Genomic DNA, 27,118 nt, shown 5'->3' on the forward strand with positions numbered 1-27,118 from the left:
ACCACAGCTACCAGCTGACGTTACCACACAAGGATATGGAAAATTACCACAGATGTTCATGTGGTAACCTACATTCATGTGGTAATTCGTGTGGTAAAGCCGGGTACCACACAGATATACCACACGACATTTTCGTAAGGGGATGGACAGTAATGATGGTGATGATGATGATGATGATGGTGGTAATGATAATGACGGTGATGACGACGATGGGAACAGCATGTTGGATTGAATTAGCTACTTACCAATCGGAGAGCCCTGGCTGGAAGCTTTGCGACGAAAGCGTTGATGAGTTTACGAAGTCGTTTTCTTACTATCATGGTTTCACCTTGTTCCCTGGTAGTCCTCATCATCGACTCCGAGATCGCATCCTGGTCGACGCCATCCTATGATGAGGAAATGATTTTTAAAATATAATTATGGTGTTTTTTTTTGGGTACATGTATTTCAGCATTGAATCTGTAATAAAAACGTATTATTGCTCTTCATTTTATTTCACCACTTTCACTGACTTCGGCCTATCAATTTTAATCCTAATTTGTCACGGAGCCACATGCATATGGATTGATCAAAACAAAGGAATTAAGATTATCAAATCTGCTCATCTATTTTCATTGAAGAAAATCGAAAATGGATGACATATGGACAATAATGTAACAATGCAATTATATGATATGGAAAGACGACTTACAAAAATATACATTGCTAGAAATGTTTCACAAAACGTTTTTTTTTTATATTCGGACAATAAAAGATACTTGGGCCTACCAAAGAGGTGATAAGGATTGGGTTTCATCGAATATAGAAAACGAACCTTGAGTACAACGATGTAGTCCCCTTTGATAGCATCTTTTGCTCGGTAGAGGGGTGCAAATCGACCCCTCCCTGCTACCACTTGAAGGGTAACCACCAAGGTTACGAATGCTAGTATCTGCTTCATAGTTTGATCCTAAAAAAATAAAAGAGCATTTTTGTAATGAACATTTGGTATATCAATCATTGTTTTATGTCAAACTTGAGGTAAAATTTATTTCTTCCAATTGTTCAATATTTCTCCTTCTCCTCCCTCTTCTTCTTCTTCTTCCTCTTCTTCTCCTCCTCCTTCTTCTTCTTCTATTGTGCATCCTACCGTACTCACTTTTCTGTATAGTAGAAGTCAGTAGTAGTAGTCGAAGTAGTAGAATTAGCAGTAGTAGTAGTAGCACTAGCGTACCTAAGGGGGGGGGGGCAGACTGCCCCCTTGACGAGTCACAACTCATGCAGGGGACGTATCCCTGCCCCCCTGACGAGTCACAACTGATCTAGGGGACGTGGTTGAAGACTTTTTTTTTTTGCTTGTCAAATTTTTTTCTGGTAAGAAATCCTAGATTTTTGGTTGAAGACCTTTTTTTTTGCTTTTCAAATTTTTTCTGGTAAGAAATCCTTGATTTTTGGTTGAAGACCTTTTTTTTTTTTGCTTGTCAAATTTTTTCGCGGACGAAATATCCTACAATAAAATTTGCCCCCCTTTGGAAAATCCTAGGTACGCAAGTGAGTAGTAGTAGTAGGGGGCAAAGCCCAAAAAGGGCACTTATATGCCAAAAAGGGCATTGGTGCAAACGGATATTTTCACCATAATATTATCATCTGTGTGGAGGAATTGTGTGTTTTGTGATAATTATGTTTAGCAAATTTTTTTTGGAAGTGATTTCTGATTGATAACATATATATTTTGGGCTTTATTTTTTCGCGAGCGAGCGTAGCAAGCGAACGGTTTGGAAATATTTTCAAATCTGAAGTTGAAAAACTCGCTGTTTGGTCAATTATGGACCTAATTACTGTTAAAATGGCATCCTTGCGAGATGTTGCGAGCGCGAATCACGAGCTCAAACTTTTGAAAACTTCATGTAATATTCCGAGCAGTGTTTGTAATCATGAAAACAGGATGTGAATTTAACAAAAGAATTAACGCGAGCGTGAAGCGCGAGCTGAATTTTTTAATATACTGACCAGAAAAGAAACCTTTTAAAGACTGCATTTAGTGACTCCTGAATAAGTTACTGGCTACATATCTCACCAATCGAATAATGCGAGCGCGAAGTTCGAGCTAAAAATTTGTGATATTCTAACCCAAAAAATGGAAATTCTAGGCATTTTATCTAACCAGGAACAAAATGACTACCTTAATAAACAATAATTCAGGGGCGGATCCAGCCTCCGCCAATAGGGGGGGGGCCCGAATTTTTTTTCACCCATATTTTCCCCGATCGGCCGCTCAAAGTTGATTTTTTTTTTGTTAGGGGTTGTCCCAGTGGCGTAATAAGCCAAAAATTTTGAGGGGGCTCGAAATGGCGTATCGCGTAAAAGTAAGAAGAAGTTACGAGCGAGCGAGCAAAAATTTTGACATTTTTTATTACAAAAATCCAAGTTCGTGATAGATTTTAACATAATATTTGGAAAATAATATTATTTTTCACCCACTTCCCTTTCCTTTTCTCTTACGGTGATCGTTAAATTTGTTTCTTCTTTTATTTTCATGTCCTAACAGTTATATCTTAGCTTTATTCTTATAACAACATAAATGTGTAATAATTTCATAAGCCCTATTAATATAGTGTGAGCGCGAAGTGCGAGCTAAACAATTTTGAAATTTCATGTATTTTGTCCTGAAAATTCAGTTGAACATTCTGGGCAAGGTTTGTAAACCTGAAAAGATGCGTATGTAACTAGATAATTACTGCAAGCGTGAAGCGCGAGCAGAAATTTTTATAATGCGTTCTGGATTTGTCGAAAAGGGACCTGTTAAGGACGATTTGCAGTTAGCCATTAAGACAATACATATTTCAATGATTAAATAATGCGAGCGCGAAGAGCGAGCTGACATTTTATTGACGTTCCGGCCTAAAAAATTAACGTTCTATGCACTTTTTGTAATCATGAACGGTATAAGTATATAACCAACCAATTGATGCGAGCGCAAAGCGCGAGCGGAAAAAATGAGATTTAAAACCTAAAAACGGGACACTCTCTTCATGTTTTGTAAATCATGAAAAAATTGGGTATAACTTGGTATCTTCCTACATTAATAATGCGAGCGCAAAGGGTGAGCAGAAAAATTTTGATATTCTGATCTGAAACTGGATATATAGGCTCATAATGATTGAAATATAGAACAAGCTGCGTATCTGAATAAACATGCGTGCGCGTGTTTCAGATACCTTTTTTTCATCATGAAAATCAATAAAGCGAGCGCGAAGCTCGAGCTTAAAATATTTGACATTCCAACCTGAAAAGGGGGTCAACTTAGGCTGTGTATTTCAAGCACTTTGTAGGAAATTATGAGGTGGATATGAATCACAGTTAAAAAAAGATCTGATATGTTTCATTATTATTACTTTGAGTTTTGACATAGGAAAGGGACATTCTAAGAACATTATGTCATCATATGAAAATGATGACTATCTTCCTATTTCTCTTCCTAAGCTGGAGATGAAACTTGTCGATATTCCATTCTGAAAAGGGGCAATTTTCTTTATGAAATTAATATCTTATTTATTAATTTGATAAGCCTATGAGAGCGCGAAATCTGTTAATTTATTATGGCCTGAAAACTGGACATTTCAAGCACTTTTGTAATTATAAAATAAGATGCATGAGTTAATATATTTTCAACAATCAATGCGAGCGCAAATCGCGAGCCGAAATTTTTGATAAACTGTCATGAAATGGGGATTTATAGTAGTTTATTATAGAATTAATATTGAGATATACATATAAAATCACCAATCAAAATGCGAGCGTGCAGCGCTAGCTATTACGTTTTGACAATTTGACTTGAATAGGGATATTTGAAAACTATGGAATACAGGAAAATGATAGGTACCTGACAAATCAAATTTTGCGAGCGCGCAGCGCGAGCAGAAAGTGTTAATATTCAGAAGATAAAACATAAATTCTTACAGAGCACTCTTTAAAAATCAATCTGTAAATGAAACAAAATAATGAAAGTTCGAATATCCGAGCTGAAATATGTTTTGTATATTGACTACAAAATTTGATATTTAAGCTCCATATTGACAAGATATCACCTAAAGGCAATATTTACTGTACAGTGGCATGAAAGATTTTAAAAATTGTTTTCCAAGTCTTCCCCTCATCTTTTATTCACTCGCCTTCCTCCTCTTATGTTTCTCCTTCTTTTTTCTCCTCTCTTTGCCCTCCTTTTTCTTTTTTTCTTTCTTCCCCCCTTTTTTTGCTCCGCCAATAGGGGGGCCCGGGCCCCTCGGCCCCCTGGATCCGCCTATGTAATTGGTGCGAGCGCAAAACACGAGCCAAAATGTGTAATATTCCAACCTGAAAATTGGACATTACTAAGCATTTTTGTATGAACAGGATGAGTATGTTACTAAACAATTATTGATGCGAGCCAGAAAATTGTGATTTTCTCACCTGAAAACTGGATATTCTAAGCACTGTTTGTAACCAGGAACAGAATAAGTACCTTAATGAACATTAATTGATGCGAGCGTGAAACACGATCCAAAAATGTGTGATATTCCAACTTGAAAAAGGGCACATTTCATTTTGAAAAAAAAAGGAATTTTCCATTTTGAAAAAAGAGCATTTTTTCCTACAGGGATTTTTTAAGGGGGGCACTTGCCCCCCTGCCCCTCCCCCGGTTCCGCCGCCGCTGGTAGTAGAAGTAGGCCTAGTAGTAGTATTAGCAGTAGTAGTAGCAGCAGCAGCAGTGGTAGTAGGAGTAGTAGTAGTAGTAGTAGTAGTAGTAGTAGTAGTAGTAGTAGTAGTAGTAGTAGTAGTAGTAGTAGTAGTAGTAGTAGTAGTAGTAGTAGTAGTAGTAGTAGTAGTAGTAGTAGTAGTAGTAGTAGTAGTAGTAGTATTAGCAGCAGCAGCAGCAGCAGTAGTAGGCAGCAGCAGTAGTAGTTTATCTAGCCATGATAGCAAAATGGGCGATTGTGATTTCTAATGAACATTGCTAATATGAATCATCTTTTAAGAGATGCATGTAGGATACAGATCTTAATAACTACGATTATTGCATAAAGCACTGTGACAAAATGTCATGAATATTTGAGCAAAACGGTAGGCCTATAGTTCAATATTCACAGATCTCGATTTGATAATAGGAATAAATAATATGATCATCTTACCTGCAGATGAGATCCAAATTATGAAGTATTGTGATCGAAGAGAATTGTAACTCTGCTATCTTTGGTATGTAGTCCTTACGGAACTTTGGTTTTTCGTCTCTTATCACTTGCTTGATGAACCCTTATTATTTACTAAGGGATTTGCTCCATAATTAAACCCGGTTACGAACAAAGATTTGTTCTCAAAAGGGCGGAACCGTTCGTGAAACAGAACGTATTAACGGGATAAGTTGGTTGCTCTCCTTAAATGGAAATCCTTTATTTTTTCATTAATTTATTGGTTGATCGATCGAAAAACAAGTTTATCTATATTATCTTTCTTTATCTCTATCTATATAGTCGAATTTGTTCATCTAATTATTTATTAATATATATATTTATTCATTCATTTTATTCATTTAAAAAAATTTCATTTCCATTCCTTAATTTACCTTTATTTAGAGTATAGGCCTACTATTTTTTTTTTTACTGATCTTGAACTTTTATTTATCCATCTATTTGTTGATATATTTACTGGTTCAAATATTTATTTTTTAATTTAAATCAATATCTATCCCATGCAGTTTGCTAATGGTTTATTTTTTTTTCAATCTTAATTCATTATTCATCATCAAATCCTCCATTCATGTACCATACCCACATTACATAAATGACACAAATGTATGTATCTCTTGTACAGGTAATCATTGACAGAAATGGGCTGACACTCCTTGATGGGGGGCACAATTACACCCCTGGTACACCCACACCTGACAAACATGGTTTCATTGCCAGGTAGATTATCTATTAGTTGATCTTTGTACAGTGACCAAGAGTTAATTAGGATAATAAAGAGGAATAATTATCATTAGTCCTACCTCTCAATGTGTTATCTTACCCATCAATAGGTGTATACATACTTAAGTAAATTGAAACAATAAATAACGATAGCTTAATTGTGTTAAGTTTGTGTCCATTACACAATTTGTCTGACTACCATTGAGGTAAAAAAAATAATCATAGATATTTGTTTGGTAATTGTTATCGTGATTGCCAAGAGAACTATTTAGGAGCATGTTGTTTCGAGAATAAAAAAAAATGAGTATAACTGTTCAACTTCCCTTTTTAATAGGGTCTTCTCTTTTCTTGTTTCATTTACAGTTTGTTTCCTCTTTTTTTTTAACTAGGTCATAACAAGTGGTCACCCCCATGTGATATCCCCTGCTTGCTTGGTTTATTAAGACTTATTGGAATTCAATGAAGTCTAACCTTTTCTGTCTTCTTACCAGTTCGTCTAATTTCTTTGGTCTTATACATTCGTCCAATATTCAATTTGGTTAGTCTTATATACTTGGGCTAATTACTTTAAAAGTTGTTATTTTTTTATTTAATGCATGTCAGAAAAAGGGAAAAGAGCTAAATGTTAAATATCCCAAATAGAGATTTACGGAAATAAGTGACGTAATGAGCAAAAAAAAAAAAAAAAAATTGCAAATATTCTGACCATTTCAAAATGAAAATCTAAAATCCTCCAAATATCTGTGCGTACGTGATAGAATGAAACATACATTGAAATATGCACGAACTTTCAAACAATAATCGATACTTTTCCTTTTCTTTTCTCCCCCTTTCGCGATCCTCGTCCCCCTTTCTCTCTCTTTTTTTCACAACTTGAATAAAAAAATATTAGGGGCCGGTCACCCCTCCCTGTAGATCCGTCCCTGCTTTGTACGATATGGTTATTCCCGGATTAAAATTATTTCTTTTTAATCTAAATTCCAAAACGACACAAATGATAGTAGATGGTGTCATGGTAATGATGAAGGCGGTGGTGGAGCCAGTGGTTGTGGTGGCAGTGTGGCGATGTTGCTGCCGCTGAATCTGTTGCTGATGATGTTGATATAAAATGAAGATAATAACAATATAATTATCGTGATCTATAATTGATACGAATGCTAATGTGCAGTGGCGTAGCTACGGGGGGGGGGGGGGCCTGGGGGGCACGTGCCCCCCCTGAGATTTGGTGTGCCCCCCCAGGTGCCCCCCTGAAAAAAATTGGCAGAGCAAAAAAAAAAGGGAGAAAGAAGAAAAGAAAAAAGGAAAAGAAGAAGAAAGACAAGAAAAAAAAAGAAGAGGAAGACGAGTGAATGAAATAATGTGAAGGGAAGACTTTCATGTTACTAAATAAAACTTCTGCTTGCGCTTCGCGCCAGAATTGCCTGATCGGTGAGATTCATATCTTCCTCAATAGGCTGATATGGAGCAAGTTTTGAGCAAAAGTAAAGTCTGAATTTACTCCCCGGGATTTTGCTGTTTGCATGCTGTTGATTTTGGGATTTTTTTTAAAACACAAGATCATAGATTCGACGCCCTCTACCGTTCTGTTTCCATGCCATCGATCTTACACGAATCTGCCGGACGACGCATAAACATCAGTTTATTTATCAGTTTACATCAAATTCAAAAGTTTTCCGAAATGAATTTTGAGTAGTATATGTAGATCTTGAATGATTCCATGAGAGATCTCTATTCATATTTTGGTAAGTAAGGTAGCATCCATGGAAAATTCCATTTTAATTTGCATGTTACGTTCTGTTAAGTCCCATGCGTCCTCTTTCTTGTTGGTAAATATTGTATGCCCTGGTCTTCGATGCCAATTGCCATGCATGCCATGTTTGTTTGCCCACCTAAGAATCTGGCTTAACATAGAACATGAATTTCTTTAAGATTCCACACATTTTCAGTTAATATCGTTCCTTACCAGGCCATGCTTACATTCTGAAGAGTAAGTAGATGATCTCTGCCTGCCAGAATCTGAGAGTAGGGACGTGTCTGGAGAAAAAAATTATTTTTCTTATTTCAAGAAAATATCACATTTTCTTTGTGAATTTGAAGAGAAATGACCTTCAGACGGACAGAAATGTAAAATTTTTTTTAAAAATCCAATAATTGGCTGCAAAAAAGAAGAATGAAATTAGGTCAATTTTCAGCATTTCTCTGCCATAGACTGTGTAGTTAAGAAATGGACACACACAAATCCAAATTTTTAGCTTCCGAGAGCTGTTATAAATTCATTATTAATGCCAAAAACTTGTCCATAAAGAGTCCAATAGGATTTTTTATGCTCTTTCTGATGGTATGATTTTTATAAATATTTGGAAACCAGATCACAATGAAAAATTGCGACAAAGTGAAAAAATTGTGCAAAACAGAAAATTTATTTTCCCATAGAAAACGCATGGGGAAATGGCAATCTCAACACACACAAAAATAAGGGTTTGCAATTTATCTCTAAATCCTTATTTAAAATGATCATATAAACTTGTCCTTACTGTCAAAAGAAGCCCCTGAATTTTCTCTTTCCATTCATGCCAAACACAAGTTAATAATCAATTCAGATCACATTTTTCTAGTAGCCTGAACTTCCCGAAAAAAATGTGCCATATTTTTCCCTAAATCAGCCTGTCTTATGCTGACACTTTTCAGTGTGGCTTCAGACACCCTACTGAGAGTGAGACAGAGAAATATGAATTTTATGATTTATGAATTTTCTTGGCTTTTTTTTTTTTTTTTTTTTTTGAGGGGGGGGGGCGAAAAATGCAGTCAGTCATTTTCAGATAAAGTTACGTTGCCCCACTCATTCAATGAACAAGGACAGGTTATGGTATAAACTCGTTCTCTGTTAGGACTCCTTGTGAAGTCGTGTGGGGAAATAAGGTTGGCAATGGCCAATGCCAATGCAATTTGGCTTATTTTCTCTTGTTCATGGACATGGCCATGGGGACAAATGCAAATGCTTGAATTTTGTTTACTCTGTCAATTTCCAATAGGATGGGGGACCTGGCTAAAGCTATGCACTTTGTTTACAAATGATAAAAACTAGCAATTTTGATATCTGAACTGATTGTCTTATTGACATTGTCTGATTGTCTCTAATTTGTGGTAAAAGATTGTTATTGTTAACCAAGAAGAAAACATCACAAATCTCGCTAAAACGAAAATCCTGCTGTGTTTTCCGAAGACTTCTTGATTTTGCCGCCGGCCGCCTGATGTACTGGGTCCTAAAGCTATGCACTTGATTTATCATGCAAAAAAATAGTATTTCCTATGGCTATGCCTCAATTTCTAAAATATGTTCATATTATCTAAAATAGGAAAATACAGTGTATTAAATTAAAGTGAATGTTGCAGGTTTTCTCTGCATGTAGTGATTTCTTGCAGCCTCTGTAAAAAAATTCCACACAGAGAGTGCGCATTTTTCCATTGCACGCACAATGACTGGTGCGTAGCTTTAGGACTCCTTACCATACAAGTTACAACTATTCATATAACTTGGCTCTGAAGTAAATGAATTCTTTTAATTATTTTTAATAGATTAAAAATAGAGATTGTTGAATGACATTTTTCTTGCAATTTTACTTTCCACCAACAGAGGGCCTATAATTTAAATTACAGTTTGAGCACTATTGCAAATAAAAAAGAAGATTTCCAAGTTACTAATGAGAAATAAGTCGGTATTTGGGGTTACAAAAGGGATATTTTTAAGAATTTGTGTTGTGTACTGTAAACCTATAGATCTACATGTACATGTAGATTACCCATAGAGGCAGGGTGGTTGCAGTCCCAGGGGGGGGGGCACTCAAATTATATTGATGGGGATGTGCCTCATGAAACTCTGAAATGGGGCCTAAGAAACTGACCACAAGGGTAAAATATGGGGTCTTTGGAACTAAATATATACCGGGCAGTGTGAAAAACCGGGTCTACAGAACGGGATTGCAGTGAACCAGTGCGGTGCCCCATGTCTGCCCACCCATTCACTTTACACACGATTTGGGATTTTGATAACAATGGCTGCATTTTTATTGCATTACATGAAATGCCTGAAATTCATTATAAATATATACTCTCACCATTTTGACTCAGATTTTTCAAATGAATATCTGTCAGTAGATAAGATTTGTGTTTATAAATTTTAGAATCACGCACATAATTAACCAGCTACCTTTGTAACTATGCAGATATTCATGTACAAGTTATCAAAGCTATTACAATTTTAATATTTGCAGAGATTGACGTACAAGTTAACTTTGTGACTTTGTGCTAAATATTCCATTGATTATCACTGCGCTGACAGTGACAAGAAGAAAATAGCTCTAAACTCACTAAAGCGAATATTCTGCCATCTGTACTGAATACCTTTTGACTTGTTCTTATTTTTGCTGCTGGATTTTAGGGTCCTACTGGTAGAGTTAATCAAAAGGTACTTCTGCAAATTTTGTTACAAGCCTTTTGAAAAACTAATTCTTTGTTTGAAATTTTAATATAATAAATTATAGCTCGATGAATAGTCTGTATCCAAAAAAGTGTAAGTTACCTCATTGTACAAAGAAAACCGAAGGCTAATCCTGTACTTTGTTGCCAGAATATTTTATTTATTTCTTAAACTTAACTAAAAGTTGCATCCTGTTGTTTCTTTCTGAAATTTCAGCCAGCAGTAAAATCAAAGAACCATCATGTCAAGAGCTCAGGCAGAGAGTGTCATCAAGAATATCATCCGAGAGATTGCCCAGGAATGTGCAAGCAAAGGGCAAGCCGTCTCAGAAACCTTGGTAGCTTTCATGGTCAAGGCAGTAGTCTTGGACCCATCCAATGAATTCAATGTCGACCGTACGCTTACCAAAGATGATGTCCAGCGGCTGATAAAGGTATGTACAGTATGAGATAGGAGCAGAAATGTTCATAGAAGATAATGATAAAGGGTACAGATGTATTTTATCTTTAAAAATAATCACATTTCTCATCACATGGGTTTGATAACTACCAAAAAAATAGTTTATTCACCTTCGCTAACATGATCCTTTCACTAATTGAGAGATGCAAGATCCCATTCAAATAACAGACTGTCTCCATTACACATTATCCACAAGGAGGTTGTTTATGTTGATTTTCAATAGGTGTTGGACTGTTGGGGGAATTTTGTTAGTATTTTTTTTACATTTTCATTTTTGTATGGCTGGATGGGGGAAGTTGTCAGTTTATTGTTTATTTTGTGGATCAATTGAATATCCCAGATCATTTTTGTCTTGCCTGCATAGCAGAGCGAGATGATAGGCGCCGCTTTTCCGACGGTGGCAGCGTCAACATCAAATCTTAAGTTTTTTAAATGACATAACTTAGAAAGTGTATGGACCTAGTTCATGAAACTTGGAATTAAGGTCAATCAAGTATTACTTTGCATCTTGCTTGAGTTTCAGGTCACATGATTAAGGTCAAAGGTCATTTAGGGTCAATGAACTTAGACCATAATCAAAATCTTAACCTAAGGTAAAGTTTTTGAAATGTCATCATAACTTAGAAAGTATATGAAGCTAGTTCTTGAAACTTTGACATAAGTGTAGTGAAGTAGTACTTAATATCCTGCCTGAGTTTCAGGTCACATGATTAAGGTCAGAGGTCAGTTAGGGTCAACAAACTGGCCAAATTGGGGGTATTTGTTGAATTACCATCATAATTTAGAAAGTTTATGAAATATGGACATAGGGGTAATCAAGTATCACTGACTAGTCTTTTGTCACATGATCAAGGTCAAATGTCATTTAGGGTCAATGAACGTAGTATTGTATCATTATATGAATGGTGTTTGTGAATAATTATTTTATAGTACTTAGTTTTCAAAGTCAACACTGCTGCTATATTGAATCAGGTAATGCAGGCGAGACTGCCAGAGGTGCTCACTTGTTTGCTAAAACAATGGTTAGAAAAGATTTACCAAATATTGTCCGACCCAGTGGCTGATCCAGTTGAGTTAGATACAATGATATCCCATTTCATAGGCCTATTTTTGTTTGCACAATAGTGTATCCATCCTTGCCCAATTTATGTAGTTATCCCTGTCTTATGAGATGATAATATGATTCCTCACTTTTCTCTTTTTTCCCTATTAGATCTGTGTTGATAGACTTCTAGATTCCCGGTCATCTGCTCTGGATACGGTCAAGATGCAAGTCTACTTTGATATGAACTACACCTCAAGAAGTAAGACCAAGGGCCCCATAGCCTTAAATTTGTTATAGTAACTGTGTCATCCAATGGTAACTACCATGGTTACAATGCTAATCAACCAATCAGAATCAAAGATTTCAGGGATGTTACCATTCAATGGCATTGTTATAATGGTAACTCATGCAACAGGCCCCAGCGATGAATTGGATGCAATTCATTTCAAGTCATTGTTAGGTCCATTAATTAATCATAAGCATAACAATTGATGGTTAGATTTCAGTTAAATACTGATCTATTTCTGGCAAGAGAAAATATATTTTTATAGTTAAATAATTTGCTTTTTCTAATTGTAAATTTGGAGTTGACATTTTGTCATCACCTGCATAATCAGTTTCTTGCAACATCCTCATAGAGTGTGTGGTAAATTCTTAAAAAGTGTTACCTTTCAGATAATTATCTTGATGACTGATTAATGTTGAACACTTATAAGTGTTCTCTTTTTCTCATTCAGACAATGTATGCTGGTAACCCAATTTATCATCTAATTTGATTTGCAGAGTTAACATACTTTTTGAAATCAGAACTTTGCTTTGATTAAAAGAAATAACTTTAAAAGAAATTGAGAGAAAAGAAAAGTGTGTCATATAAAACAATGAGATGAGTGATAATGAAAGTTTTAATAGGTTTGGAAAAAGATTTTAAAATACCTATTAGTATTACTGGTAAACATAATTTAGATGAAGCTCTTTATTCTTTTTAATATTCATTTAATAAATTCTTTATTTAAAACTGAAACTATTACCCCATTACTTATTTTATGGAATATGTTGTGTATTGGTGAAAGTCAGATTGAGTATCGGAGCGGATGTATAGATTGAGTGACATTTTAACTTTTACAACAATGGTAAAATATGTTGACCATTTCAATTATTTTTTTTTTAAATCTCCATATTAAAGCTTGTCCTTATCTTTGAATTTGTACAATCCTTGATATAATATGTGGGCAAGCTAGATTCTGATGATTGGATCAATAAAACACACATGCAGTATCTAGATTTTGCTCAGAGAGGTCTTTCCGATGTGGTAAGCACTGTATAAAAGAGGAATGGTATTATCATAATTAGGTGACTTTCTGGAGGAGCATCGCCGGGTCTTGGAACAGAGACTGACGCCTGTCATCCGAGAGATCACAGATAGCAGGGCCAGGACCAGAGATGAACTAGAGAGTCTGTACAGAAAGATAGTCTCTGCTGTTCTTCTTCGATCTGGTCTTGGATCTCCAACAGATATAGCTGTGGTCAGAGAGGCAACTGGTAATTACATTTCTCCCCCCCCCCCCTTCCCTGGTTTCCTTTTTAAGGACAAGATTTATTTTCAGGATTTATCTTAAATTTTCATCAGTAATTTCTCATACCTACCACAAGTATCAAGACATTATATGAAATTGTTAAAATGTTGAAAGTTGTTCTTAAATGGCAAATTTTATTTAGAAGGCAAGGATTTCAAATTTCCTAACTTGTTGCCACATTTATGATTTGAAATTTAATATATATTTTTTTAATTCCTGATACATGATATTGAAAGCAAAATGCCATACCAACATCAATTTGATATTAATTGTTTTAAAAAAATCTTGAACAAGCTGAAGCCTGTGCAAGAACAATTCAATTAACTTTGGTTTTGTTTTTCTCCATGCACAGCTGCTTCTCTAAAGTGTGTTCTCACAGACATATATGTGAAATGTGATAAAGATTATCAAATAATATCTTAGTTGTATATCTTCTCCATTTACAGCTGCTCTACAGAGTGTGTTCCCACAGACAGAGCTTGGAACGTTCATGTCTCTTGTGAAACGTGATAAAGAACGTCAATTAATTGAGCTGACTCACATTGTGACCGGTATTCGTCTCTTCAACAAAGAATGTGGCAAAGGAGGGGAGGGCATTGATGATCGTAAGTTACTTAAAATATCTAATCTTATGATTACAATCTATAATTCTGGAAGGAAACATATTTGATTTTCATAAAAATCATTCCCCCAAAATGATGACATTAATGATGGTATTAAACAATGTTTGTATTTATGATATTATGGAGAGGTGAAAACAAGGCATGATGGGGGGAGTATGTTGAGTTGTTTATATTAATATTTTTCTTATAGTATACTTATCTATTTATTCATTATTTTATTTGTTTATCAATCTATTAATTTTTAAATTTATAATGTTCATGTATTTGTTCATTTATTTATTCATATTTTCTTGATATATTTATCCATTCATAAGATTACAAATCAGTAACTTAAGTAATTCATTTGATTGTCCATTGTTCATACATTGTTTTTTCTGTCCTTCAGTGCCAGCTATTTTAAATGAGGCTGTTCCTGCTACAACTCAGAATGTGGACACAGCCATCCAGAGGGCATGTGGCACTGCATTTAAATATACAGGTAAGATCATTTAAATGTTATATAATATCTTTTCTTTTTAACAGCATGTTTTCAACTTTTCAGGGTTTTGTGGAGATCAAGAGTAACCTCCGTGTTAGATTTAATTAGGATTCTCTCACTGAATGTAGGTCAGAATTATGTTTTCACAATTCAGTTCTCATTTATTTACATGAAATCTTTGTTTGCGAATGTTTTGTTAAACATGTATGAATATATATAAACATTTACATGTACATAGAATGAATAACAAGATTTGGATCCAAACTAAATGATTAGCTATATAAAATGTTTTCTTTTTAAGTAGTGTTTTGTCAGGACAGTTTCTCTTAAGAGATTATACAGAGCATTTGGTGCTGTTGCGATCAGGAGATTTGTAACTCAATTTATTGATTGCGATAATTTGTGTATTTGACAGATTACTAGTAAGTGATACATTTGATTTTAATTTTCTGTAATTCACAGCACTGATTGAGCGCATGATGAGTGGAGAAGTGAGTGATGGTCCATCGATACAGGCGTTGAGAGATGCTCTTATCAACGTCAGACAACATGAAGCTTTCTTGAGAATTATCTTGGTGAGGTCATAACTTCGTTAATCTATCCTCTGGTGCCTGTATTGCACAAAAAGATGCAATCAAATGCAACGCGTAAAATCAAACACAACTTGATTTCCAACCATTTAGAAGTGGATATTTTGGGACTTGAATTTGATCTTGAAGTTAGGCAATGCTACTTTTATCGCAATGGGCCCTTAAGATGTTTGATAGCTTCAAACCAAGTTCAGCTACAGAGAATCGTAAGTGTCATAATCCACTATCTAGGAGAGATTCACACTGAACATTGTGTAAAAGAGATTTTAAAGGGGTCAGTAGAATTCAGAATATACTGCGTCAAAGATGATCTTCCTGCCCTATTCGAATTAACATGAAATACAAAGTCTTGAAAATAAAGTTAGTAGGAAAATGCTAAAACATGTTAATAATTCCTGCCGAACAGAATCAAGTTAGTGTCCTCTTTTTTTTATTTAACCCTTTGAACCCGGGCTTTAAGTCATGTGATTAAAAAAACCATGGGTTTTAGATATTGGCAGACCTTAAAAAATGACGTCATTTTGGACACATTCAGTCGATAACTTCAGTTTATAATTTTGTCGACACTTGGCTTTCATTTATAAAGTTTTTAACATAAAAAATGACCAAAATATACTACCCTTCCAAGAAGGCTCATGGGATAATACATGGCGAGTCGTATTTGGACTATGCGTAAGCTGTTGTTGAATTTTACTTCTGTCAAAGCAGTAGTACGGGCCCGGGGGGGGGGCACTCACATATATTGGTGGTACAGGGACGTGCCGCTTTGAAGACCCCCCTTTTCAGACCTAAATTTCAGTTCTCTAGCATCTACATTTTACAAAATTTCCGTTCATAAGCCACCCCAACCAGCTCCCAAGACCCCTGTTACGAAACACCTCCGTTCCCAAGCCCTGCCAAAATTGTCCACAGTGAGCCGTGAAAATCTACCGTACCCCGGATCGGAGAGCAAGCTACACGCACGGCTCCATCAAGCCAAAAGTCCTCAGCTACAATACAGAGCCAGCTATAGAGCGCGCGTGATCGCAGTCGTTACGGTACAATGTGCCGTTCCCATGACCTCATTTTCCCCGCCCTGTTTGATTTAATTCCGTAGACCCTGTTTTTCACACGGCCAGGTACATTTTTAGTTCCCAAGACCCCGTATTTCACCCTTGTAGTCAGTTCCTTAGACCCCCATTTCAGTGTTTCGCGAGGCACATCCCCATCAAAAAATAATTTGAGTGCCCCCCCCCCCCCCCCCCGGAGTACGGGAAGCTAAACAACATCAGCCGGGCCTGCCCGATTAGAGTCTACAAGCGGAGTCAGATGTTGCTGACATGTCTGGGCTCGAATCATTAGAATAGGAAATCATTCATTGCAAATTTCATGTATTCCTTCATTTTGCCGATAATCTTAATATATCTGCAAATAATGCAGGGTGAGGGTCACGACCGTCCCAATTAATTCAGGGTTCAAAGGGTTAAGCTGCGTGCAGGTGAGCTATTCTTTGGTGCACACATCAATTTTAACAGTTGTATCGTAATGTGCATATAGATCTGGGGAGTGTTCAAGAAGCAAATAGTAAATAGTTATTTCCACCGACTAATTTGGTCTGAGCCAATCAGATGCAAGGATTTTAGTATCATATAACAGTTGGTCAGTCAAAATATTTTTTTCATGAAATGCTACCCTAGTTAGAATCTTTACAGAATAGATTTTTTGAGTTTCCATGTTGGCTATAGTCAGCCAGCCAGCATGCAACTCTCATGAGAAAAATATGGCTTGATAGATCTGGGTCCCGTTTCATAAAGACTTGTTATAGTAACAAATTAAAACTGTCTATAACAAATTTTCTATCAGTACTATCAGTAAATTTACCAATCAACTTTAAGGATTTCCGTAGCTTTTAAATGTTATTGCAAACTTGTTATAACAAGTTTATGAAACAGGCACCTGTACCAGGCTCCTAGCAAACCTTCTTCAAAAAGCACCTGAATACATTACTTGTTTATTAAATATTCAACCTGTTTATTCTTGAAAGTACATCTAAATATATTACATTTAATTGTATATTTTATTTAAAAAAACCCATTATACATCAAATTATATTTTTTCCACTTTGTGTTGCCAATTTGCAGAATGATGTGATCTTGTAAGTACATCTAAATATATTACATTTAATTGTATATTTTATTTAAAAAAAAACATTATACATCAAATTGTATTTTTTCCACTTTGTGTTGCCAATTTGCAGAATGATGTGATCAGCTGCGCACAGCAGGTGGAGATGTTAGAGGCCCAGTTAGGAGCTAGGTTAGAACAGCTGCAAGCTACAGTCCAGTCAAAGACTGCAGTACCTACCGCTCAAGTCTATGTAAGTCAAAGAATTATCATTGCAATTTTGTTCAATTTAGAGTTTGAAGAGGGAGGGCAAAGCTTAATCATTCTCTCAAATCTTTATCATATTTCAATATTGTTGTAAAAAAGGTAATTTTCACTGACATGCCCTTCATCAAATGTTTCCCCTGAACAGATAACTAGTCAATCAACACATCACATTGACACATGTTTCACCAACAGTTTATGCACATTTGGTCTATAAACCAGTTGATCTAAATGCCAGATAGGCTATCTTCACTTTTATTTAACCCTTTTGGTCTATGTTTCTTTTTTTCTAAATGGTGCTTGGTCTAATTGTCAGAAGGCTTAATGACCACCTGGACCTATTTGTGACTTATCTAAGTACCATTTTACTTCTAATAGCCAAAATAATTTTAGTCCAAGTGCGTTGGACGAAATAGGAAAGGCAGGTTGGATATGTGGCAAAATGGTTACCAGTTGACGAAGTGAAATTAGATGACATGGGTTGAACAGTATTCTCATAGCAGTTGACTTGTAGTTAACCCAAGGCTAACTTGGCTTGGTTTGTCACATAATTCATCAAGAACAAAGTATTTCATTCAGGCAGTGAAAAGTTTTTCAAACAATAATTTTGAAAAGAAATTAGAAGGATATGATATTACGAGTATATGATGGGTTTCACTGAATTATTTGGAAAGTTATCTTTATCATGAATATTGAAGAAGTGTGATGAGGCATAGCATTCCATAGAAGGATGGATTAAAACTCTTGTTAATTTCAGGGTTAAATCTGGGTTTAAAGAATCATTTACATGTGGAGTTTAACTGTTCATCAGCCCAAGTGAGAGTGTACCTCACTAATTGCTTTATATTTGATTTTCTTTTGATTTCAGCCTCAGTTCATCAACCTGGCTCATATCTGGAGCGGTTTCCAGGATGAGATGGTACTCCTGAGTGTCCTGAGTAACATCCTTGCCAGCTTGGAACCCTATAACAAGGTGAGCAAAGGTCTCCCTGTGGTACCACACTTTTCATGTAATACATAGGATGCAGAGATTCCAACCGCAAGTGTCTCGTAAACAATAATACACCAAGGGTTTATTCCATTTAGCTTATCGTAAGTTACTTATGAATGATTGCATGGCTAAAGACCCTTTTTTGTGCTAAATGAGACACTCTTAAGTTTTTCCTGTTTTAATATAATAGAGTGAAATTTGGCCAATCCTTATTATGTCTTGACAAACCAACTTCGCATTAAAATTATTGTTAACAAATTTGATATTAAAAGATTGAATTTCAACTTAAGTGAGCGCAAAATGAAAGATTGAAATTGACCAAACTTCAATCACCAATTGTGTAGTCATGGCAGCCATATTTTGAACTCTCCTGAATTTTGCACTAAATTTTGTCTCCCAGCAGCATTTATTTAAATTTTGTTGTTGTTTTGTGTGGTATATTTTAGTCTATTTTACTTTATTTTCAGAATCATCGTGAATTCTTTACAGCTGAGATGCTTGCTCCATTTCTTGAAGGAACCAAGATTAAAAGTGATGAAGATAGGATAAAAGAGGTATCATATCATTCCTTTATATTTTCTGATTGAAGGAAAAGGAAAAGAGAAAATATTTAATAAAGGCATTTGGTTAACACTTATTTTGCTTTTTAGAAATCTGAACTAAAAGTTCCCATTTATCTCCTGTTTCTGTGATATGTAATAGTGGAGCCCTGAAAATTTGCCCCTAAAAACCATTATTAGTGGTTCAAATCGTGAATTGTACAAGTGACTGGAAACACCATACCAGTTCAAGTTCATATACTGCTATATGTTAAGATTCCCAAGCAGAGAAATGAAATGTTGATATTTCATCTACAGATATCTTGAAAGTGTCTGCATAAATTTAATTTTCTTTTTTTTCTGTCTGGGCAGTGTTGAATTTTATTCTTAAGAATAATATGTAACACACATCAAAGTTCAGTATTTTATTTAAAACGAGACCTTTGTAATGTCACCAAATGTCTTTGATCATATTTTAAATCATAGCTAACAGAAGACATATTTTGCATATAGGCCTACATATAATCTGTTCTATTAATGGTATGTGTGAGAGTGGGAAGTGACATAATGAGGTAATAAGTATTCAGAGACATTCTTACAGCATTTTGAGAATGAACAACATAAGGATTAATGTGAATTTTTCTCATTACCTCTTTAATATAGACGTTGGGTAAAGATCATCGAGTGAATCCCTCGGATTTCAAGAATGTTGATTGGCTGTTTCCTGAGACAACCAAGAACTTTGAAAGGCTCCCTCTACAGTACAAGGTAATCTTAGTTTGCAAGAGCAGGATCCGATCAGGGTTGCAGTCGAGGACGGTACTTTCAAGTCACGAGGCCACAGCTGGAGAAAACCTCCCATTAGTCTTTGTAAATGTGACTCAGCCCAAGTCCAAGGCTGGCAAAATGTGGTCTCAAGGCCAGGTTTGAAAACATTCCTGGATCCACTAACATAAAAGAGTTGTAATCATTATTTACAATTGATTGTAACAGTTATGTTTAAATGAGAAGGTTATATATTGTATATTTGTGGTCCATAGTTGGTTGTTATACCTATTTGAAATGTGGCAGCCCCTTATTGAGAAATATGCATAATAAACATTTCCTTCCCCAAACCCATCCATCCTCTTCATTTGCAGGGTTATTGTGGTTGGTCCCTGGTCGTATTCGATCGTCTCCTCCTACCGGGGAACCCAGACATAGGAGTCCTGCGATACCAGGACCGCTACTATGTCTTCTCCAGCAAGCAGGCTGCGTACGAGTTTGCCAGCGATCCCCAGCGGTACATTGCCTACGTGGCGGAATGCGCCAAGCAGTCCCCTCAGCTTATCCAACTGCTTGAACTTCACGCTCAGTTTGCCACTATCACACCTTATACACAGGTAAATGTTCTTCAATCACTCCTATAGGGCATTGCATGAACTTATGATCAATTCGAAATAAAACACAAGTAAAAAAATTCAAGTGCAAGTCCTGTTATTAAATGCAAATATGTAGTCGATTTGCATTCAATCGCCACTCACCTTTCTTAAAATGCTCAATTATGCTAGATTCAGAGACTTCTGCTTGATTTGTAATTAAACATATTGGTAGGTTTTTTGCAACTCCTCATCTAATTGTATAGAATAGAAAATTATACATCACTGTTTACATAATTTGTGTGATATATTCTTGGTAAATATAATTGTAGAATGTCCTAACAACGAGGTTTTTCTGGTCAATAGATCACCCTATGCTTTCATTGTGGACCCCCAGAAAAAAAATATTGGACATGGAACACATGATCATGACAACTGTTTGCTATTATGGTAGATAACACATAGATTAAAGGGTTCCACAGTTACATTTTACTCAATGTTTTTATTTAATTTTCTGGTATATGAATTGATATTTATGCATGAAATTAGAAAATGTATGTAAATCATGAAATGAAGGTCCATACTGCTTTTTTTTTCTGACTCTAGGATTCTGGTCAAATGTATGTTAAGAAAATGCATATCAACATATTCTTTGTTACATATTGTATTGCTTTTTGATATCTTGTGCTAGATCTTGGGCAACCATCACTGCACGAGATGGAGAAAGATGAAAATAAAATAGTTGAGTGGCAATGACCTCTGACAAGTAATTTTACATATGCATGTATTCAAAATCAGCCATAATGCATTATGACTCTATTGGTTGAAGTGATCAGCGAAACACATCTCATTTATCATGTGATCAACTTTTGACCAATCCTATACCAAGACTCTTAGTATGTACACTTTAAAAGTCAATGTCTCTGACTGCTGTCCAAAATTTCAACTATTTCCTTTTATTCTTTCTTTCTCCAGGGCAAAGATCAGGGTCAGATGATTGAGAAACCAATCACAAAATGTGACATGGGAATCCAGACAGAGGTTCATCCTATCGAGTCAAACATTGTCAAGTCTTATGAGTGGAATGAATGGGAACTGAGGCGCAAGGCAATCAAACTGGTATGTTTCTATTGAGGTGGATATTATTTACTCATAAATACCAGAGAAAACTTGCATCAGCTGTGACTATTTTACTTTTACCAGTAAGAGGCCACAATCAATCCTTATCATGAATGAATTAATGAATGAATGAATGATTATTGAATAGATGGATGGATGGATGAATTAGTTGATTAATTAATGATGTAATGAAGGAATTTGATGATTAAATAATAGATTATGAATTAGTGAAACATTGGATTATGAACGAATGAATGAACGAACGAACAATCAAGCAAAATAATGAATGAAATTGTGAATAAATGTTCATATAAAATCTGGATATACATGAATCATTGCATGATTAATAAATGAATGGATGGAGGGAAGAAAAGAGATTCAATAGATAAATAAACCAACATCTTATAATTCTAATTCCATTTATTCTTTTCAGGCTAACCTCAGGACCAAAGTCACCCATTCAGCACAGACAAACCTAAGTAACATGAGACGAGACAATGTATCTCAAGTATACCTACCAAAGTAAGTTATTTTGCATTTCAACAGCTCATTTAGGAAAATGACTACATCCAGTTTTGATGGAAATCAAGTTAATCATTTTGATATCACAGTTTAAGTTAGACTGGGATTCATCTGGAAATGAAAGTTTTAATTGCACTTCTAAAAGCGACCATGAGAAGACACACTGAATAATATAACTTTCTGTCGATGGAAAATACATTTTTTTAAATTCATAATGTCCTTGCAAAGAAGCTTGCTCGCATATCAAAGATGATGTTTGAATATTTTCAGCCACATTCTATTAGATTTATCTCTTTTTACTATGCATATCTGTGTGATTCAATCATTGAGTCTCTCACTTCGATGTATTATTACCACTATTTCATTAGAATACTGACATTGAATAAAATAATAAAGCAATAACAACAACTTTAATATTTATTTCTTTTTTCTACTCCAGGGACCAAACCATCCAAACGCTGAGAGATGATTACTCCAACGTGCCTAAGCCTCAGACCTTCCTGGCCGGCCTTCGTGGTGGTCAGACCAAGACCACGGTCATGACCAAGATGGACCTGACACTGGATGTTGACCAGACATAGAGCTTGACCCATATGACAACGGACCCACCCCCACCCCCCCCCCCCCTCCACACACACACCCATCCAATCACACATCGCTTTTTGCACCTGCAGTTGTTTACAGAGAGCTAGACTTGTTTTGACACTGATTACATGTTGAAATTGCCAATCTAAAATCACAGAAAATAATTATAGAATTATATGTGAGGTATGATAGAACAGAGTCAATGGGGCAAGTCAAATTATATCTCTATATCATTAAGTTTGTTACGTCAGGGCCTCATTGCATAAAATTTACCATTGATAAGAACCTTTCAATCAGTGGTAACTTCATGGATACCTCAAGTCTGATGGACTGTTGACCAGTTTTTCCAATGTCACTGGTTAATTTGCAGTTGATGTTGAAGTCGTATTCTGAAGAAATTGAACAGCTTCTGTACGACTGTTAATGATGTTATCTTTCAAAGCAGAAATCTTGTTATCTCATAACTTTGTTGCTGCAGAAGCTTACTGTTGATGATATCTTTGCCAGCAGTGGTGACTTCCTAGTGACTTCCATAGAACCTTGATTTCAACTAGCTGCTTAACGGTTGTACCATGGTAGTTATCATCGTTTGCATAGATAAATTCAGTGGTAAGGTTTAGGCGATTCAAGATTGCATTCAGAAGAATTACAGATACTTTGATATGATTATCACAAATGTGGAATATGAGATCTCTGTATTTTGAGTTTCAACAAATATTGAACATGGTGAAATAATCTAACAAAACAAATCTGCTCTTGAAAATATGACAGGTGTGTAACAATGTGCTCATTGTTCACAAAAATTTCAGTCATTTATTCTAATGTTAATGTTGTGCATTTGCCAGAAATGTAAAATAAGAAAGGTCTTGAAAACAGACATGATAATCATACTAGTGCACAAACCCACCTCTCAAATTCTGCTTGTGAATTGTTCATATTTGTTCAGTTGCACTTGGTATAGGGTTTTTTAATATGATTTTTATAATGATCGATTGTTACAAAGTGATTAATGTGCCGTTCCTGTATAGTCTATCTCTGTGTACACTGTAACGTTACTTCCAAAATACATTGATTATCATTATTCTAACCCCACCCTACATTATGCTGGCGCGGAATTATTAACTTCAGTAATGACAGTACAATATATTACGCCAATCTTTCTTTCCCTCGAAAGCTGTTTTTAGTTATTTTACACATATGTACCCCATTCTACAAAAACTATGCACTTCCTATGCAATAAAAAGAATGATTAAAAAAATAAATTAGCTTTGAGACATGTCAAATGCATAATCAGAATTTTCAGCAATGTTTCATATTCATATTTGTAAAAACGAAATATCCAAGCTTTACAAATAAACGATTAAATGAACTTTGTAAGATGTTATTATCTAATTATGTGTGCACCTAACATTTCATTTATGTCATCATGGGTGGGTTATGGTAGATTCTGTCTCGTGTATCAAGTGTAACAATATATAATCTATTCTGTTATTTTTTAGTATGCAGGCCTATTGTATGAGATATGTACATAAGATTATATGCACTATTATATCCTTATGATAATGTTATATTGAAACATTCTATTCTGTAACTGCTGCCATCCTATGGAAAATACTGGTTGTATTCAAACCTGGTATGATGAGTCCAAATTCGGGATTTGTCCTCTCTTTGTGTGATAATTGGGTTCACTATGCCGTCCTTCCATACATATGCACATAGTTTATTTTACAAATACCATCGTATAGTAGCATTTACATAGGTTTTTGTACAGTTTGCATCCATTGTAAATAATAATGATATGGATTAACGTACATGTTTATGGGTGTTAAATTTAAACATGTTTGATATGCACATGTACAAATTTGAAAAGTAAAGAATTAAGAAGTATTCAGAAGAACTTATTTAGTTTATGTCTTTCTTTGTAGGAAAAAAAATCTGGCTTGAAAATGTTTTGATAAATGTGAGTGGTTTTTCATAATCCTCATTGAGAAATTACTTTCCTACTTATTTGATAACCCCAGCCGCCCCCCAGCCCCCTCCCTCCCTGTATGAAGACACAATGGGAATCCATGCAGGCAAGTGTGCAGGGAATGTATGCCCCTGATCAAGAGTGCACTCATCAAAACCAAAATATTGCCCCCCCTCCTGGATCCACCACTGGAAAAGGTGAAGATTTTTATAGTCCGGCACCCCCCCCCCCCCCCGCTCCGCCTATCTCAATCTACTCTCTCCCTCCTCCCCTCTCTTTCTTAAAAAAAAATCTAATACAAATATAATTTAAATGGTACATTGAATGCTAAGACAAAAAGGGAAGGATAGACTTTATATCAAAAGGAATAAAGAGATTTAAAATGATTCATTAAGTGATCGAATGAAAAAATAAACGCTGCCGATATGCATGCTAATAGATCCTTTTACATTAATGGGTGTTGAGTTATGCAAAGGTATAACTATGCTACTTTTGTGAGTGAGTTTGGGGTTCTCTCTGGCTTTTGTATCAACATTTGATCTCCTAAGATATATGAAGCAATTAATTAATGGGACTTTGAAACCTGGCTCTGAATATAATAGGGCCTAAATATGCCTTATCAAAACTGGGACCCGTCCTACAAAGAGTTACGATTGATCCAATAATCAACCTTGGGCCGAGTGCACGAAAGGGTCCTTGCAAGGACCGTCTTTCGTGTCGCCCATCTTTTATGATACGCCATGTAAAATGCATTTCAAATAAATTATCTGCAAATATATTTTATTTGTCCGTTAGAATAAACAAAAATATTTTTTTATAAAGTGATGTGATATCTCATGAAATTGTATAAAATTTGATTTAAAAGCTAGCTTACGAATTTTATTTGTTTATCATAAATTTCAGAAACACCCCGCTTATAGCGCATCATAAAAAATGGGCAACACGAAAGACGGTCCTTGGAAAGACCCTTTCGAGCAATCGGCCCCATAACTCTATGGAAATCCAACAATGTCATGATTTTTTATCCAGGAAATCTGCACCATGTCCTTTGTAAACAAAGAGAAGCACATGTCATGAGTTTCCAAGAAAACGATGAATGTATGATAATACATATCTAGAAAATCTTTTGAACAAACATGCATTTTAGATGTTGACACTGCTGGCTTTCCATAGGTGTGGATGATCGGATCAGTCGCAAGTCTTTGTAAGACAGGGCCCTGGGGTGGTATTCTGAAAACGTTCTTATCTTTGTTCTTATCTTTTATCTTATCTCATTGAGATAAGAAGACGCTAAAATCATTGCAAATCGGTATTCTGAAAATCTTCTTAACGCGTTCTTATCTTTGTAAGGACTGCCTCCTTCTTATCTTCAACACGCCCATTTTTAGGATATTACCAATCAAAATGCGCTTTATATTGGCAGTTTAACCAATAGAAGCGTTCCTTATGTCAAGAGAATATCATGGGCGCTGTGCGTACACTGTTTCTGGCGCATTGCGCGAAATAGGCATTTTGTACGCAATGACTGATAATTATTTTGAGACACGTGCACAAAATAAAGAAAGAAAAAAAGTAAATAAAGCAGGTACGAATAAACAATAAAATATGAAGAAAGACAGTAAGTAGACAGAAAGGTGTCAGAATGAAGCAGAAATTAAAAAAAAAGATGAAAGGAACAAAGCAGAAAATAATGAAAGAAATAAAGAGTAAACGAAAGTAAGCAATCTAAAAGGACTTAAGAAAAAAAAAATAATAAAAATAAGGAAAAAGAAATAGAACGATTATCAATGATAAAGTGAGGAAGAAAAAATAAAGAAAGAAAAGAAAGAAACTTAAAGGAAAAAAGTAAAAGGACAAAATAAAAAAGATTAAAAGAGGATAAAATGAAGTAATAAAGAAGTGAAAAAGAAAAGACAATGTGAAAGAAAGAGAAAACGAAAGAATAAAAAAATGTAAAAAGTGAAGGAAGAGAGGAAAAGGAAAATGAAACAAAGAAATAAAGATGAGAGAGAAAAAATTAAAGGAAAATTAAAGCAAAAATAAAGATTACAGAAAGATAAAAAAGAAAGAAAGGTAAATTCAAATAAAGAAAAGGAACGAAAAGGGAAAATAAAAAGTCAAGAAAAGTGAAGAATGAATAAAAAAAGAAAACGACAAAACATTAATGGAAAGAATAAAGAAAAAGATTTTTTTTAATTGATAGAAGAAAGACACAGAGAGGAAAGTAAAGAAAGAGAGTAAATAAAGAATGAACGAAAAGAATGAGAGAATAAAGAATAAAACACAAAAAAGAAAGTAAATAAGACACAAGAGTGTCAGGAAGCAGAAATTGAAAAAAAAATAAAAGAAAGAACAAACGAATGAACGAACGGAAAAAAAAAAAAAAGAACCCAAAAATAAAAAGGAAAAAAAGAAAAGAAAAAAGAAATAAGGGGAAAAATAATATTAAGGGAAGGAAGAAAGAAAGAAAAAGGGGAAAAAAGGAAAAGCACATATAA

General features: G+C 35.1%; 1 protein-coding gene and 1 long non-coding RNA gene across 3 annotated transcripts; one reads left to right on the top strand and one right to left on the bottom strand.

Moving 5' to 3' along the window:
• Nucleotides 1-245: 245 nt before the first annotated feature.
• Nucleotides 246-5,254, bottom strand: LOC129273603 (uncharacterized). The gene is made up of 3 exons (XR_010295358.1): nucleotides 5,148-5,254; nucleotides 815-949; nucleotides 246-386 (listed from the first exon to the last, which is right to left on the bottom strand). It is a non-coding gene; the product is annotated as an uncharacterized LOC129273603 (long non-coding RNA).
• A 2,237-nt stretch (nucleotides 5,255-7,491) lies between these two features.
• LOC129273604 (cilia- and flagella-associated protein 206-like) lies at nucleotides 7,492-24,548 on the top strand. 2 transcript variants are annotated; one of them, XM_054910663.2, is made up of 15 exons: nucleotides 7,492-7,666; nucleotides 10,618-10,834; nucleotides 12,074-12,164; nucleotides 13,256-13,444; nucleotides 13,926-14,084; nucleotides 14,488-14,580; nucleotides 15,043-15,155; nucleotides 17,407-17,526; nucleotides 18,406-18,510; nucleotides 18,996-19,082; nucleotides 19,731-19,835; nucleotides 20,207-20,449; nucleotides 21,401-21,544; nucleotides 21,978-22,066; nucleotides 22,506-24,548. In XM_054910663.2, the coding sequence occupies exons 2-15, from the start codon at nucleotides 10,643-10,645 to the stop codon at nucleotides 22,645-22,647; spliced, it is 1,872 nt and encodes a 623-aa protein (XP_054766638.2). In that variant the 5' UTR covers nucleotides 7,492-7,666; nucleotides 10,618-10,642; the 3' UTR covers nucleotides 22,648-24,548. The 2 variants fall into 2 exon arrangements, with proteins under 2 accessions (XP_054766638.2, XP_063964133.1); XM_064108063.1 differs by having other exon boundaries at nucleotides 7,495-7,666; nucleotides 10,625-10,834.
• Nucleotides 24,549-27,118: the final 2,570 nt, after the last annotated feature.

The sequence above is a fragment of the Lytechinus pictus genome, chromosome 12 (genome assembly GCF_037042905.1).
Source record: "Lytechinus pictus isolate F3 Inbred chromosome 12, Lp3.0, whole genome shotgun sequence".
Lineage (NCBI taxonomy): Eukaryota > Metazoa > Echinodermata > Echinoidea > Temnopleuroida > Toxopneustidae > Lytechinus > Lytechinus pictus.